The sequence below is a fragment of the Octopus bimaculoides genome, chromosome 11 (assembly GCF_046866305.1).
Source record: "Octopus bimaculoides isolate indiv1 chromosome 11, ASM4686630v1, whole genome shotgun sequence".
In the NCBI taxonomy this organism is placed as follows: Eukaryota; Metazoa; Mollusca; class Cephalopoda; order Octopoda; family Octopodidae; genus Octopus; species Octopus bimaculoides.
The window spans coordinates 7,242,487-7,259,671 of record NC_142938.1 but is presented as its reverse complement, the minus strand read 5'-3'; the positions used below and the strand labels follow the sequence as shown (position 1 = coordinate 7,259,671).

The following is a 17,185-nucleotide window of genomic DNA, read 5'->3' as shown; positions in this document are numbered from 1 at the left end:
TTTTTTAGCTTTAAAACGTTTTCCACCCATAAAATATTATTATTTGTTGTTGCTGTTTGTTTGGCTGACCTCCTGAGAGCACATTTGTGTTTATAGTATGTTCCTTCACTAAATATTTTCAGAAAATATCTTTCTCTAATAACGACCAATTTGTTGTTCGTTTTAACCTGTGCTAAAATAAGGGATTTGCAGTACAATTAAAAAATTTTTTAATTCAAATTAAATTTTTAAGAAGATATTGATAAAAATTTTAAACAAAGGTATTATGTGAGAGAGTACGTGTAAAGAAAGCAAAGCATTCCTTACACCGGTATAGAGTACGCATGTCTATGTTTATGTCACACACTTGGTATGGATTTGGAGGATTATCGGGTGATTAAGGTAACCACTTGTAGGTTTTACAACTGTTAGTAAAATAACAACCAACTCACATTAAAATGTATTAGTTTCAAGAATATTTGATGCTGCCAACATATTTCTCTGATTGCGTGTCAGTTTATTCGAAATTTGGCATTCCTTCGATATAACTCGCATTTTGTCTCTTGAAAATATTTTATAAAACCATGCGAATTCACACAATTGCTGGCATTAGTGATCTTTGGACGTGAAAGTCTTGAGATTCATGTGTTCAGTTTGTAATCTGAAGCATTGAAGTTTCCTTTAAAATTGGCATCAGAAGTTAAAACTGCATATAATGTCTGTTGGGGGGCGAAACTCGAAAGACAGAATTATGGGTGACGAAAGCGAATATGACGGGTAGTTTGTAGAGGGTAGGTGTTGCCGATGTCAAAATAATGCATACGCAGAGGCATTTGTGTAATTTCGTTTTTAAAAAAAAATGTTTTCTTCGTATAAATCAACTTCTAGTAGCGGCTATTCGTAACGAAGATACGACATATCTATTTGATGTTTGATTGAGAGACATCATGGACCAGCGTTTAGAATACAAAATTGCACTGTTGCTATATACCACTAATACGAGTTGGACAAATCAATAAAGGGGCTACTCCGTGGCTGCTAGAAATAGCAGCCAAACTTCCCTCAAATCGTATCTTCACCATCTTAAAAAAAAAAGAGCGGATACTTTGATCTTAGGCTCCTTTGATAAAGGGAAAAAACTGGATGGTCCCAGCTGGAATGCCTTTAGAGCTACAGAAAGCCCGACGTAGATAATAATAATAGCGTATTGTAAGAAGAGAATTCAAATGCTTTGAGCAATATCCTTTTTGGGTGAATGAGCTGCTATAGTTCTTTCATTCCATTCAGGAATTACCTCTTTTCATTCTCTGAAAGTTACTCTTCATTTAACTAATATTTGCCAGTAAAGAACATCATCTCTACGTAATCTGAAAGGAATAACAAGCAAAACTTCCACAAATTTCATGTCCTATCGTCTTAAAAAAAAAAGGACATAGGCTAAGGTAGTAATTATTCACTATGCCTTACAAAACTACAAGACGGTCAGGGTTCTTATGATAATGGTTACGACAAGGTGGCAGAATCGTTAACATGCCAGGCAAAATGCTAAGCGGCATTTCGTTTGTCTTTTATGTTCTGGGTTCAAATTCTGCTGAGGCCAACTTTGCCTTTTGTCTTTGTGGCGGGGGGGGGTCAATAAAATAAGTACCAGTTTAACTCTGGGGTCAATGTAATCAACTTTGGGCTTCACTGAAGAAATGCAATAAAAATTAAACATACAGAGATTGTTCGAAAATATGACACAAATCTTGTATAGCCAGCTGGAGACGATGTCTCCTGGGGCTAAACTACAGCAACATTAGTCCTAAACCAGGGCTGCCATGTTATGTTGGCAAACAATCTTACTTACTTCAGAGTTGTCTCCCCTCACTTTTCTGCCCTGCCGTGAAATCTGATGTTTTTTTTTTTTTTCCCCTATCGTCGTCATCATCATTTAACGTCTGTTGTCCATGCTGGCATGGGTCCGACGGTTGGACTGGGCTGGCACGCTAGAAGGCTGCACCAGACTCCAGTCTGATTTGTTATGGTTTTCTACAGCTGGATGCCCTTCCTTACACTAACCACTAACGTTCCTGCCAGCTCGCCGGCTTACCAAATGCTCTGTATTACTTTCCCTTATGTTCACCTTCCTATAATTGACACCTCTTCACCACCACCTTCTCCCCTTTTCCAACTTGGGTAGCCACATATCTTCTCTATAGAAATACACCTGTTTCTATCCCTCTGTCATGCTTTAACCACTTATCACCTGGCACAAAGCCATCTCCCTCAATACTACCCTCATTTCGTTTGAGATGTTTTCTCTTTCAAGTTACTTTGTGATCACTAGTGCTGGTGCCATGTAAAAAGCACCCAGTACACGCCATAGAGTGGTTGGCATTAGAAAGGGCATCTTGCTTTAGAAACCATGCCAAAGAAAACATTGGAGCTTCAGGCTGTCCTCTGGCTCATTGGCTAACTCTTGTCCAACTGTCCAACCCATGCCAACATGGAAACAATAATAATGATGATAGAATTCACCAGATTTTAATGCTATGTATGATAAGGTGTTCATGTTCAGTTTATCAGAATCTATTGTTTCTATTTTCTTAGGCTCCACCAACTATAATTTATGTACCTAACTTCATCACAAAGGAAAATGAAGAATATTTATTAAAAAATATATATTCTGCGCCAAAACCAAAATGGACGCAGCTCTCTCATCGAAGACTGCAAAATTGGGGTAAGAAATGTTTTTAGATTTGATGTAATAGCCTTAGCAAGAATTTTCCTTTGCTTACTTGCCATCTGTTGAAACTATCTAAGCAAGAATAAAACCTTATTTTTCTCATTGTTATACTTTCTGCAGGAGGTCTTCCACATCCAAAAGGCATGGTCATTGAATCTTTACCACAGGTAATTTTTGTTTGCATAAATGTTCTTTTTTTTTTTTAAGTTGAAATTGTGTAAATGTGGAACTAAGAGGAAATGGTTTTTAGTATTCATCATCATTATACTAATACCTATAATACTGTAATATATGTAAAAAAAAATTTTTTAATTGATTTAACTCAATGCTAATTATTTTTTCAAGTGGCTCCAACCAAGTATAAATGAGTTGGAAAAATTAAACATTTTTGAAGACAAGAAACCTAACCATGTCCTTGTTAATGAATACCAAACTGGGCAAGGAATAATGGTAAGTGAAATCATCAGTATGACTGTATATTCCTTTATTTCTATGGTTAACCACAAATCTTGCTATATTATTTTGTTGCATCTTGGGAGGAACATTATGCCAATAATAAACACATGAATTGTTTTATTATTATAAGTCAATTGGTTAAATGGCTAATCGATTTGTTGACCAAATGATTAATCAAACAATGGAGTAGTTAAAAGGTTAACTAATAATAATAAAAGAAGTGAAATGGAACCTCTGTGTGTTTATTGTTGGCATAATGACCCTCCTAAGACACAAGAAAGTTTGTTTCAACAAGCAAGTTCACATCAAGAATCTTGGTAAATCGAGTACAAAATGAATTTTTCTGTATTATTTTGTATTGAGAATTCATAAATTAGGATAATTCAAATAATAATCCATTTTATACAAAACTTTAAAGATGAAAAGAAGAAACGATTTGTTGCATGCACAGAAATATTAGGGTCAAAAAGGCCAACTTTCAGAATCAGTTTTTCTTACTTTTATACAATGTCTGAGTAACAGCTATCAAACCTTCTGTCATTTCTTAACCCTTCAGCCTCACGAGGATGGGCCACTGTTTTACCCAACTGTTGCTACCATCAGCTTAAGCTCACCTATTCTTTTGGATTTCTATCACCATATGAACAGCACAACAGAAAATAATGCAGAAAATAATGAGGTAAATACAATTCTATATTTCTGAGATGAGGGATTTATATCATGTATTTCATTTCAGGAAATATTCAGAGACAGGCATGGCCATGTGATTAAAATGCTCCCTCTGCAACCATCTGAAATTATCAATATTTCAACAAAAACTTTGACATCTATTTTTCATGTGAGATTGTCTATTTCTTTTACCTTTCCTTCTTTTTTCAGTCTGATACATCTCTGCAAGAAAGACATTTTCTAAGCCTCCTATTGGAACCTCGCAGTTTAATAATCGTTAAAGATTCTATGTACACAAATCATCTTCATGGTATCTCAGAACGTGCAGAAGATATTATTACCGACAAAATAAGTAATCTTGATAAATGCTCAGACGTTAAAGTGGGCGATGTGCTAAGGCGAACTACTCGGTTATCATTGACTATTAGATATGTGCCAAAAATTATCAAGACTAAATTTTTCCTGAAGTAACAGTGAAGGTAATTTATTTTTAATTCAAGAATTACAAGCATAAGAATCATCATCATCATCATCATCCCCATTTAACATCCCTTTTTTCTATGCTGTCATGGGTTTGACAGGAACTAATGAGTCAGAGGGCTGCACCAAGCTTCAGTGTCTACTTTAGCATAGTTTCTACAGCTGGATGCCTTTCCTAATGCAACCACTTTACAGTGTGTACTGGATACCTTTTTTCATGCCACTAGCATTAGTGAGGCCATCATGCTGTTTGCAAGAATATGAACTCCAAGATGGCAACTTTATTCTTGAAGATAAGGAGCAAATAATGGATAAAAGTATGAGCAGAGAAGCCAGAGCAGCAGAACAGGTTTTTTGTTATAGAGGAGCTACATGATGACTCGTACTTTAGAAGAGGGGATGAGAGTGATCTAATGGAGTTGGATAATAACGGAGTGGGGCAGAATTAGTAGATGACTGATAGTGCTTAGCAACAGAGGACACCCATTAATAATTGGAGATGAGACTAAATGTGGTGTATTGACAAAATTATTACAGCATGAAACAAGGCCTTGCAGTATTTTATTAAAATCCTTTATGTTCTGAAATTAAATCCTGCCAAGGTCAATATGGCTTCCATTTTTCTGGTGGTTGCTAAAATATTGTACCATCTTAGATATGAATAGAATTATTATGGAATAATAGTATTAAAATGAAAGCAGCATCGTGTAGATGAGATTAATAATCCAGAAAATTGTAATTGTATTAATAATTCATCTCACATATTGAAATATTTAATCTTGACCAATATAATTTTTTTTTCCTGGTTTTATTCTTTTATTTTTGTTTTCTTCTCTATATCTTTATATTCTTCATTCAATATCGATTTCAGTTGTCGGCAATTCTGATCTATTCCTTCATTTCTTTCTTGCAGAACCATTAGAAGTTCAATCCTAACAGAACTCAGATTTGGATCCTCAAAATGTTCAGTCAACATGTACATTAAATCATTATTTCAAACTAAATAAGTCTTGTCTTTTCAATACATTTTAGCCATAAATAAGTGTCATTACTTATAATCAGATGTGCACTAAACAAGCATTGAATGAAATATAGTTATGTACAGTAATATTTTACATGCTTCTGTTCATTTGAATATGGCAAGACAATATGCTATACAAGTTGTCTAAAGAGAAATAATTTCTCCTTATCGATAATATGGATGACCACTAGACCATGAAATGGTGTCCATGAATGACCTATTGATGTATTTTCACCCAGTTTGTCTGTAAGGAGAATTTCTTCTCTTGAGATAACTTGTGCAGTATATTGTCTTTTCATATCTGTACACAACTATACATAATTATTCATATCATTCATTATTACTGATGGAAGCAATATTAGTTCAAAATTAGCAATCTTTATACTTACATGTTGAAAACCTTTCTAAACTGCAACATTTGGCTTGAGAAAACATCTCTTGTTGACATACAGTGTTAAAACATAGAAGAATATGTGCTCCAGTACTAATTGGTGGAATTACTGGATCCAGATTTCTGCTCGTTAGCTTCTTGAGCTCATTTCTGTTTAGTTTACTGGTTAAATGTAACACCAGCGACCTTTCAATCATTGTTTAACTGTATCAACTTGCAGCTGATGTTTGCTTGGCATAAGGTGACATAGATATTTGCTGCTGAAGAAGTTAACAAGCAGAAATCAGGATCCAGTTATTCCACTATTAATGGTAGGTGACCTTTGCCTGCTGCTGGTATTTTTCTGTATTGTTTTAACACTATAAGTCTATAAGAAAAGCTTTCTTAAGAGAAACACTACAGCTTTCCATATAGACACTCTTTATGTATGTATAAGGATCACTAATTTATTTATGATATTGTTTAAGACTCTGATTCCTACCATACCATTGATTATTACAGCATAATGTGAAACGAATGTTGTGGTCAGTCTATATCTTTTGTTACAGTTTATATAAAATTCTTGTGTTTAGTGTCTATCATATATGTTTTAATAATTATGAAATTCATCATCTCTTCAATAATAAAGGACTTTTATCTTAGTGATGAACATGCTATCACTGCCAAATTTTAGCCAAGGTAAACCAACAATGAATTTTACAGTGAAATGTTCAAGCTGATTTGTATTCTAAAATAACATTCCTTAATCAAGTAAATTATTTTTGCAAAATTTACGATATCTTTCTCATTAGTTATGTCAGTCTTAAATTACTTTTTAACCTGAGGAAATAAAGTATTTTGTTTTGATGTAAATTATATTGTATATAATAAAATTTCTTTTAAAAAAAAGTTTTGTATTAAAACTTATTTTGATTTCATTGTTTTTATTTAAAGGAAGCTTAAGGTACAGACGTGACTGTGTGGTTAAGAAGCTCACTTCTCAGTCCCATTGGGTGATACTTTGGGCAAGTGTTTCCTACTAAAGTAGTGAGGGGAGACAACTTATCTATGAACTAGAGGCTAGTCAGTGTGTGTGCGTGTAACTCCATGCCAATTAACTGAGTGACCTCTCTTCAGATGCAGCCAAAGATCTCTGTGTGGGTAATGGCAGCATAGTTTTAATGCGGGAGCTGTCATTACCCACACAGAGAGTCTTACTTGAGCTTTGTAGAGCGTTGGTAGTTGTTAGGGTTAGACGGGGGAAGAGGCTGAAGTATTTTTTAGTTCTGGAAAGAAAGGCCATTCTTTGGGATGCAGTTATTAAGGGTAAGCATTCACCAGGAAGAATCTAGTGAGGCCTAGCCTCACAAGCAATCGCTTAAAGGAAGTGAAGCATGATGTTTTCTTGATATTTGCAGCTTACTGAAAGGGTCTTTCGCAATTAAGAGCGAAATGCCCAGAACCTTCCAGACAACCTAATATATAAACTTAATTTAGAATTTATTTGAAATATTTAATGACAGAAAAATTGTTTCAAATCATAGACTCACAACTCACAATGTCTCTGTTAATTTACAAGAAATAGTGTAACATATTCTAAGAAACAATAAAAATGGTTATAGATATTTTTAATGATAACCAAATAAGTGTTGCATTGTATATTTTTTGTTCTTTTCAGTTTCCTTGAAATTATATACAATATTATTAGAACTAGTTTCATGAAAAAACTATGTACAAATATAAAGGAACATTTCTGTTTCATTGTTACATCACCAACAAAGATATTTTATGAAACATTGATTATTTCATTTGTTCAGTTCAATTCCTTTAAAATGATCATTTTGATTGGGATAAGCAGTTATATATATATATATATAACATGGATGTGATTAGGGGATATAGTTATGTTACACAATATGGAATGGCTGTGACAAATGAAATGCAATATACTGAAATTGGATTCTTTTTTTTTTTTTACAGAAATTATATCCAAATTTCCATAGTTATTTATTTGAATCCTTTTTTGTTGTTTTTGGTTTTATCTTCATTTCTACTTTCATTAATGAATAATTTGCTTTTTTCCAAGATTTCCAAGCAATTCCATCAAACTTTTTGTCTGCTACTAAACCATCACGATAGAAAACTCCATTTAGATTTGATGCATAACACTTGTAATACCACCAAGCACCATTGAAGCGTTTTGCACAGCTTCCACCAAACTGTTTTGTAACTAAGTCATTATCGACATCTTTTGTTGAAAATTTGTTCAGATTATGCTTGCTCAAGGAATCCCCGCTATCACCGCTGTAGCCATCAACATGTAAACGGTAGCCATTGCTCTCATCATCTATCATAAAATATTCATAAATGGCTGTTACTTTATTCTTTTCCCAGTCTATCAAATCCACACGTAAACTGTAATGACCTTGGTTTGTCAACCAATGAATGTTATCATTACCAAGCCAGTGTTCTCCATAAATACCTATCAAATAAAAGGAGCAGTTAGTTGTTTGATATCAGGAAATATATTTTAACAAAAAGAAAAGAAAATATACATTTGAGATTGTGGGATGGCTTGCAGAAAGTAAAATTTTTCAAAATCCTCAGATCTCAGAGTTTTGGGACTTAACTCACAAACACCCTACATATAATTGCCAATGGGAGAAGCAAGAAGAAGCAAGGTTAAGTCCAACAACCTTGAGATTTGTTTATTGACATAGCAAAACTTAGTTTCACCGGGAAGTGGAGCTGTTTAAATTCAAAGTGGAGATCAGATGGGATTAATGGGAACCGTGGAATAAAGACATCCTCACCCTTGTATTTCCTAGTGATAATTGCTGCCTCTAGTACATGGGGTTGCATCACTTTCAGTACCAGTCTGTTGTCATTGCACAGACGAGGTGGATCCAGATTCTTGTGCAGTATGATTGGGGCCTCCTTTTTAAGTGCTAAGTTATGAAGTGGCATCCCAGATGGCTGCAGAGAGTTCAGGAACTCAGTTGTAAAAATTACAGCTTGATCCTGATCAATGAGTGTCGATTGATTTGAAAGACTGTTCTTGTCCTGGCAACAGCTGCAAGAGATCCCAAATTGATTTTGTCAACAGCATCATTACGCAGAGCTAAGATGGCTTGCTCACATAACCATTGGTTGTTGCCAAAGCCTTGTGCAATGTTTGAAAACAGATGCATTCCGAAAAAAGAAAAGCCGTTGGAAAACAGATTATAGCAGCGACTCCATCTAAGAATATCTGAAGAAGGAATTTTATTCCGAAATATCATCGGACTATAGATAACTAAATTACAACAGGTGTATAGTCCATTTTTTGTATTATAGTGCATTGTTGTATCATTCAAAACCTTTTATTATTTACATCCAATATAGAGTTCCAAACAACCACAATGTCAAAACATGCAGAAGAATAAATGACATACATTTGTGCTTATCGTAATTTCTTACACACACACACATGTATGTGTGTGTGTGTATTACATTTTAGAGTACATTACAAGAGTTATAAGCATGGGAAAATGGGCATTAAATGATAATGTTGATGAAAAATGAATATAATTAAAAAAGTATTACCTCCAAAGCCTTTTTTGTAGCTATTCCAATCTCGTTTAAAGCTTATTGTTCCTCCTTGGCGTCTTTGTATTACAGTCCAGCCACCATTTTTCATATCGCAGAAAACATCTAGAGATTTTGATGTAGCAATGGGTTTTATTTTATAGACACCATTCTTGGAACTTCCTTTCATATATAAATCATAGCAGTCTGAAATGTAAGGAAATAAGAATTGAAACATCACAGACTGAGGAAGAATCCAATTCTTAAAATTGATTATAAAGGTGCAGGAATGGGTGTGCGGTAAGAAGCAACCACATAGTTTGGAGTTCAGTCCCACTGCATGGTACCTTGATCAAGTGTCTTCTACTATAATCTCAAGTCAACCAGAATCTTGTGAGTGGATTCGGTAGACAGAAACCGAAAGAAGCTCATCATGTGTGTGTGTGTGTTTCTGTCTGTTTTTGTCCTCCCACCATCACATGACACTCAGTGCTAGTGTGTTTATGTCCACTGTAACTTAGGGGTTCAGCAAAATAACTGATAGAATAAGTGCCAAGCTTTTAAAAATTAAGTACTGGGGTTGAGACATTCATCTCAAAAAATTCTTCAAGGCAATGCCCCAGCATGGCCACAGTCTAATGACTAAAACAAATAAAGGATAAAGAATAAACAAGACTGCTTTGTGGGAATATTTTTATAAACAAACATTGATGCATCAAATGAATTGGTATTTTAGAAAAGAAGGAAATCTAGAATGCAGGAGAATATCAGTGAAAACAGCTTAGGGGACTGGGTAAAATACTGTTATAGATGGGGACAAAAGTGGCCAGCAAGCTGCTACAGAGAATCAAGGGTTCTATCTTTTACTTGTTTCACTCATTGGACAACAGCCATAATGGAGCACTACCTCGAAGGGTTTTAGTTGAGCAAACCAACCCCAGTACGTATGGGTTACTTGGTGGTGGTGGAGGCCTAAGTCTGATACTTATTCCAATGACCCCTTTTGCTGAACTGCTAAGTTTCTGAGACACAAACAACCAATGATGATAATGATGACATTAATACAGTAGGCCTTAACAATTGAAACCATCTTACCTTTTGGTCCGCTCTGTTTTGCATCAACATAGAGTGGTTCCTTCAGTTCTAAGTTTTTATCGTTCATTTTCTTGTTTCCCTCTTTTTCTTCTTTATTATTCTTTACATTGGTCTCAGAACTCTTTGTTGGTTTCTGACCAGCAAGGACCTCAACAGATTCTTTTTTACTATGGGAAGCTACTTTTGGCTTGACTTTATCAGAATTATGACTTTGGCGTTGATTTTTTTCTTCTGAATTCCCATCTTTTACTTTCGTATCATTTTCTTTTTTAATTTTAACACTCTGTTCATCTTTTATTTCTTTTACATTCTGACTGCTTTTTTCAGTTTCTTTAATTTTTGGTTCCTGCACTTTAAATTTACTCGACTGATTTTTTTGTGGAAGTGTTGAGCTCTTTTGAGTTTCCTGTTTCTTTCTTGCAATGGTTTTATTTATAGTTTCGTTTTTGTTTTCTACAGCTGTAGATGATCTTAATTTATACTGAGTTGAAGATGCTGGTAAATTTGGCAAAGATTGTTCATCTATGTTATCAAATATGAGGCAGGATTTCGATAAAAGAGTGAAATACCTATACTTTAACCTATTTTGTTTTACCACTAGTTTGTGATGAGAATATTTTCCCACAGAAATCCAAGGTTTTTTACAAGTTATATTTTTTGATTTCCCTTTCCTTTTGATATGTTTTTCTATTTTCTCACCTTCAACTATTTTCCTGCTAGATATCAATGATTCTAACTTTTCAATTAATTGAACTGGAAACATGTTAAATTTGTTAGTATTTTCACGAATACGTTCTTCTTGCATCTGATTGGTTAATACATGAACTGTCTTCAAGACATGTGAAATATATAAAGACTGGTTCATAACAACTTGATGAAGTATTCTATTTTCTTCTTCTATCTGTTCTTGTCGATGAGTTAATTTACTAAGAAGATTTGATTGATTTTGTACCATATAAGACAAATCAGCAAAATTTTTTTGTTGTTGTCTGATTAAATTAGTCTGGTTATGGATCTTATTCTTCACATCAAAGTTACTAGTCAATTGTCTCTCATTCTGTTGTTTGAGTTCAAAAATTTTCTGTTGACCATGTTTCAAATCTTGGTTCTCTTGTTCAAGCTTGATATATGTCTGATTGAGTTTCATTAATTTTGTCTGTAAATGGAGAATCTGGCTTTCAAGTTGAGATAATGACAACAGGTCATTAGTTCTGCTCAGCTGTCCTGTTAGCAGTTCTTTCTCTAATTTTGTTACTGCTAGCTCTAGTGACTGTATCTTGATCAAATATTCATTTGACATCTCATCAACTATCTTGTTAACCATACCAATATCCACACTGTTTTCTGTTTTTAATCTTTGATTAAATGATTTATCTTGAGGAGTTTCCATAATATTTTCCTGAACTGGAACATTTCTTCCTTTACTATTTACCTCTTCATTCACATTCGTTTCCTTTATTTTATTTTCAATTTTATTTTGTGAATCATCAGAAGACAGTTTTGTTTTGGTGGACATTCTATTATTTTGTTTCTTATTATCTGAAGTATGGGAATTTTCTTTGATCTTATTTTCAGTAAATTTTCCCTTATTCTTGCCAGTTTTATCCAACATTTTCTTTCCATCTCTGATCTTTTCATCTTTGGTCTTTTCCTTTATTTTGACATTATCTCTTTGAAGTTTCTTCTGGTCATTGTTGAATGACTTTTTATTAAAATTAATTCCAAAATTTTCCTTTCTCGGAAAAGCTTCCCATTGAACTAAATAAGAACGGTTCTTACTAGAACTATTCCTTATCCAATTAAATCCAGGTATGCACATTTGAAATTCAAAGAAATATCGACATACTTTCAAACAATCTGAGGTTCTTAAGCAAAGTTTCAAAATGTTTCTTACTTTATATTTGCTTTTAGATGCCTTTGATTTTTTGAATACTTTTGACATTTTTAGAATATTTGGTGAAGGTGAAATCATTTGGCTTTGCTGTATCTGATATAAGATTTTAAAAAACCAATTTGATTGCATAGATTTATTATCTAAATATTCTTCTCTCTGGAAAAGTTTGTTACGTTGCTTCTCATATGCATAAAATATATCTAAATGGCTGGAAAAATTACTATAGCAAGTTTTGTATAAATGTCGAATAGAAATTTTTGGAATCCTGTTGCTAATCTTTTTCACAACTGATTTTGTTTCAAACACTGTTTTCGTTTGGTTGGATTGCAATATTTCAACTGTTGTTTCTTCTCTTTTGGGAATCTGTTTGGCCTTATCGTCTGTTTGCTTTTCATCTAATAATTTTTTCATACTTTTTAAATTTGTCGTATTTTCAGAGACATTATTTTTAGATTCTATTGTTGTTGAAGATTTCAGTAAGATATCACCTTTGACATGTTGACTTTTAAAATTTTCCTTCTCCACATTATTATTATTATTATTATTATTATTATTATTATCATGCACACTAACCTCCTCGCTATTGTTATCCATATCATCACCATCATCATCATCATTTAATTCTGTTTCATCGTCATCCTCAAAATCCCTATTGTCATTCAAATTCAAAATATTTTCATAAGCTAAAAGTTTTTCTCTATCAAACAATCTTTTACTTTTCATTGAACTTTTAATTATTTTTTCTATAGAATTTTTCACTTCTAGTTGAGCTGAAGTCAAATCCCCTTCAAAAGCTCCCTGTTTTATCATATCTTTATACCAGAGAGAAATGTCCTGTTTGCTTCCACTTTCACATCTGAAATTAAAAGGAGAAAAAAAAATGTATTCATTATTCATGTATCAATTCATTCCTATAAGTTATTTATTATATTAATGCAATCCATCACTCATTTCCAGTTTTTATAGAGGAACAGATGCAAGAATGGTTGTGTGGTTAGAGAAGCTTACTTTGCAACCATATGATTTTTGGTTCAATTCCACTGCATGGCACCTTGGGCAAGTGTCTCCTACTACTCTCCCTGAGCTGAGATCAATGTCTTGTGAGTGGATTTGGTGAGTGAAAACTGTGTGGAAGCCCTGTTGTATAGGAGACCAATGATAAGATACTTTCACATGAAGCATTTCAAACTACACTCAAGTGTTATGGAGTTGAGGAAGACTGAACAAGTTAGTACAGAGGGGGAGATTCTTGAAGAAAAACTATATATGAATTCTGTGGAACATTCTAAAAGCTTGAGGCCAGAGTTTCTGGCCAACAAGGAGATATCATCATTAAGATTTCAGGGGCAAAGACTATCAGCAGCAGAAATTATGCAATTGCCTTTCTGGCATTATCTGCACATTTTTGACAAACACAGTGAGTCACCATTGAGCATGACATGAACTGAATGAACACACACACCACAAAAATATTTAAAAAAGCATTATTTTAACATGGTGTACAAACTTTTTCCTCAACCTAATAATTTGTGATTACAAGTGTTTTGGGTTACTGCAAAATTTTTAGAGAGAAACTCCAGGAACTCTTGGTGTAATATATAATCAAGCGTTTTATTTATTTACTTATATCTTGTATAAATTTTGAAAATTATTTTTCATATTTTATTATTTACCTTTGTAAATTGTAGGTAAATGATTTGTGAAAATATGTAATGTTTAAACCTAATTTGATTATGATAATAGAAGTTTGAGGACTCTGATTACAATGACAGGTGTAATTGCATCATTGTTATTCACACGTGTCATCAGGTGTATTTTGAAGTGCTGTCTTTATTGAAATTACTTGCTTTTATGATATCAAGGAAGAAAGAATTAAAATATCTTTTTTTTTCTTTCTTTTTAATAAAGAATTTCTCCAATGATTGGAGGACAACTGTAAACATTAACAAACAAATCATCTGAATACGGAAACACCAAAAAATTCAAATTGGAAATTGTGTAAAAATAAGTTGGTGTTATTAACTGGAAGGAATTATTGGCACCAAGAAATGGGTCAAAATAGAATAAGAGAAGTGAGTACTGGATTTAGAGCAGAAGGCCATCAGTTTGAGGGGAGGGGTTAAGTTGATTACATTAACCCAGTGCTCAACTGGTACTTATTTTATCGAACTTAAAAAGATGAAAGGTAAAGTCAACCTTGGCAGAATTTGAACTCACACAAATATTGCCAACATATATATGTCTTTTAATTATTTTAAGGCCTCTGCAGATTGAGAGGTCCAAACCTGAGAGCAATCTTCTTTTATTTATTTATTTATTGTTGTCTAATTTATAGTAATGTTAGTTGGTAAAAGAAAGCTCAAAGATATCTTACGTACCTGGCTGAGTAGATGAGACACAATAAAATAAATCCAATCTTCATTTTTGCTCTATTGTCTTATTCAAAAGTAATATTAGAAGCTTGACCTTTATTGCAGTTGATGTTTGGTATTTAGTTTCTAAACACGGGTTGTAGAGACGACTTTGACGAGTTTTATTTCTGTAATAATTGCGATTGTGGTTGCAATCAGTTACGAGTCCAATCTTTCAAACTGGGAAGTACGTGGCTCAATGTTGATTTTCTTTCTTGCAGAATGATTTTGATGACGTTCAATGCTTTTATTTTTACCTACGTAGCAGTGACGCCATATCGATCAAAGAGGGCGTTTATATATGCAACAGATGTTGCTTATTGCCAAATTGGACGTCATTGACGTCTACTTCTTTCTTTACTAAGTTTAAAGATTATATATTGTTTGAATACTGAATCAATGCTTTAAAATTATTTTCTCAATCAAGTTGTCAAAAATGTGCTGGCTGCATAAATCAGAGGCCGTAGAATCATTTAAGTGAAAGTGATTCTTGATCATATTTTGTCAGTCGTTCAGATCTCAATACCTCTTCTCCACTTACATCTTAAATATCATGAAAACATTACGGCACCCTCTTGATCTGATGAAATCTAATATCTTTAAAGGGAACTTGAAGAGAAATACGATAATGTTAGACGGATAAATTTGTTACCGGTTTTCTATTGTTCCTATTTCAGGCTGATTTATTCACTCATGAATCTCTTTTCTTGCCCACAATTTTCTCCTTAACAAACTTGTCCAACTTCGTCTTCCAAAGTGAAAACACTGTCCGCATTTTGCTTTAAATGATAACAATATGAAAGGCAATCCTAAGAAATTATATAATTGCTGTTATTAGAATATTTACAATTTTTTAATCATATCAGCCCCTATTCAACAGGGACTGATATTTTCCCAAGCATGAATTTCTGTATTTCTGAAGAGGATTATGGTTATAATATTAAAATTTATAGAACCCTCAACTTTATTCATTTCTATTTACTCATATCTGAATCAGCAAATTCTTTTATCGTGTTCTCTTGCTATATATATATATAATATATATAATATATATATATTCCAATGAGCTAGGATTGAACTCACAAACCCTTATTGTTACAGAGGAATTGCAGATAAAATTAAACCCTGTTATGGACGTTTAGGTATTTTCATATTAGAATTACTATACTTTATCAGCAAGGCGATACTCTAAATCCAAGTAAGTCTATTATTGTGAGCAATGTTTGATAGTCAACAAATTCCGCGTCCCTAATTATGTGAAAGGACGTGTTTAAATAAGAGTAAAAGAAAACTTGTATGAAATAAAAGCAACGTATTAAAAATAAAACCAGCGAACGTCATCAAATAAAATCGTTCTTAAGAGAATAAAAAGAATTTACATTGCGCGACATACTCTCTCAGCTTCAAACTCAGAACAAGTAAACTGATCCTTTGTTTTTATTCTTGTTTATTTATTTATTATACGATACATATATATTACAATGCACCGCGATTTCAATTATTACAAAAAAACAAAAAAAACTATGTCTGTGATGTTAAACTGAAAAATAAATGGTAAACATTCTGGGCTGGTTGAAGGTATCGGCAACATGGGCAGTCGCCCAGGTTGCAACGTGCTTAAGGGTGTCACGTCGTGTTTTAAATTCCATATACAAGGAGAGAAATGTGAAAATAATATATAAAACCATTTATTCTTACATTTAATAAACTGTAATAAACACTTTTATTTCTAGATTTATACTTTTTCTCTTTGACAAAGAATACTAAAATTATAAACATGCCTTCCAGCTTACCCAGAGCGCCAGCAACGTTAGGGCCGGCTCTAATGTTTTGAACCAGTAATTTTTTTTAGAGGGGCGAGTGTTGGTCGATTGCATCGATCTCAGTAATTAAATGGCACTTTATTTTATCGACTCCGGACAGAGTCGATCTTGGTAGAATGTTAACTCATAATGAGTCGGAAAAATACGGCTAGGTATTGTTTGGCCTGCACGTCACCTAAGACGAACTTCTAATATTGCTTTCAAATTTTGGCACAAGGCCAGCGATTTCAGGAAAGCGGTTAAGTCAATTACATCGTCCCCAGTGCTCAACTGGTACTTATTTTATCATCCTTGAAAGGATGAAAAGCAAAATTAACCTCGGCGGAATTTAGTAGATTTTCTAATATTATTCAATAAGGCGGTAAGCTAGCATTATCGTTAGTACGCTGGATAAAATGCTTAGCAGTATTTTATCAGTCTTTGTGTTCTGAGTTCAAACACAACTGGAGTCGACTTTGCCTTTCATCCTTTTGGGTTGATAAAATAAGAACCAGTTGAACATTGAGGGCGATGTAATCGACTAGCCCACACCTCCGAAATTGCTGGCCTTGTGCCAAAATTTGAAACCATTATTACCAATAAATATGGCGTTGAGCTGGCAGAATCGTTAGCACGCCGGGCGAAATGCTGCCTCTTGCAAGCACTGCCAGGCTAATAATTTCTGGAAATTATCTATGGGTTCCGACCCGAAA

At 33.6% G+C, this 17,185-nt stretch overlaps 3 protein-coding genes across 3 annotated transcripts in view; 1 reads left to right on the top strand and 2 right to left on the bottom strand.

Annotated features, from left to right (window-relative positions):
- Nucleotides 1-1,815, bottom strand: part of LOC106877164 (endoribonuclease Dicer) — a 29,597-nt gene extending 27,782 nt beyond the window's left edge. The window contains exon 1 of the mRNA XM_089359336.1: nt 432-1,815. The gene's annotated coding sequence lies outside the window, so the exon portion shown is untranslated. The remainder of the gene's footprint in view (nt 1-431) is intronic.
- On the top strand, nt 259-6,630 carry LOC106877165 (putative RNA/DNA demethylase ALKBH6). Its single transcript, XM_014925990.3, has 7 exons — nt 259-381; nt 2,572-2,701; nt 2,828-2,874; nt 3,053-3,157; nt 3,720-3,842; nt 4,043-4,311; nt 5,226-6,630. The coding sequence occupies exons 1-6, from the start codon at nt 352-354 to the stop codon at nt 4,301-4,303; spliced, it is 696 nt and encodes a 231-aa protein (XP_014781476.1). The 5' UTR covers nt 259-351; the 3' UTR covers nt 4,304-4,311; nt 5,226-6,630.
- A 684-nt stretch (nt 6,631-7,314) lies between these two features.
- On the bottom strand, nt 7,315-14,894 carry LOC106877187 (uncharacterized). Its single transcript, XM_014926028.3, has 4 exons — nt 14,638-14,894; nt 10,366-13,115; nt 9,289-9,477; nt 7,315-8,185 (listed from the first exon to the last, which is right to left on the bottom strand). Exons 1-4 carry the CDS (start codon nt 14,679-14,681, stop codon nt 7,707-7,709), a joined length of 3,462 nt encoding a protein of 1,153 aa, XP_014781514.1. The 5' UTR covers nt 14,682-14,894; the 3' UTR covers nt 7,315-7,706.
- Between the last annotated feature and the right edge of the window lie 2,291 nt (nt 14,895-17,185).

Bases quoted from the DNA above. Each gene is read 5' to 3' on its own strand.
- LOC106877165 (XM_014925990.3), top strand. From the start codon at position 352: ATGGATTTGGAGGATTATCGGGTGATTAAG. The intron at 2,875-3,052 runs GTAATTTTTGTT...TATTTTTTCAAG, and splicing joins TCATTGAATCTTTACCACAG to TGGCTCCAACCAAGTATAAA. The intron at 3,158-3,719 runs GTAAGTGAAATC...TTAACCCTTCAG, and splicing joins AAACTGGGCAAGGAATAATG to CCTCACGAGGATGGGCCACT.
- LOC106877187 (XM_014926028.3), bottom strand. From the start codon at position 14,681: ATGAAGATTGGATTTATTTTATTGTGTCTCATCTACTCAGCCAG. The intron at 9,478-10,365 runs GTAAGATGGTTT...CTTACATTTCAG, and splicing joins AAAACAGAGCGGACCAAAAG to ACTGCTATGATTTATATATG. The intron at 8,186-9,288 runs GTAATACTTTTT...TTTATTTGATAG, and splicing joins CTACAAAAAAGGCTTTGGAG to GTATTTATGGAGAACACTGG.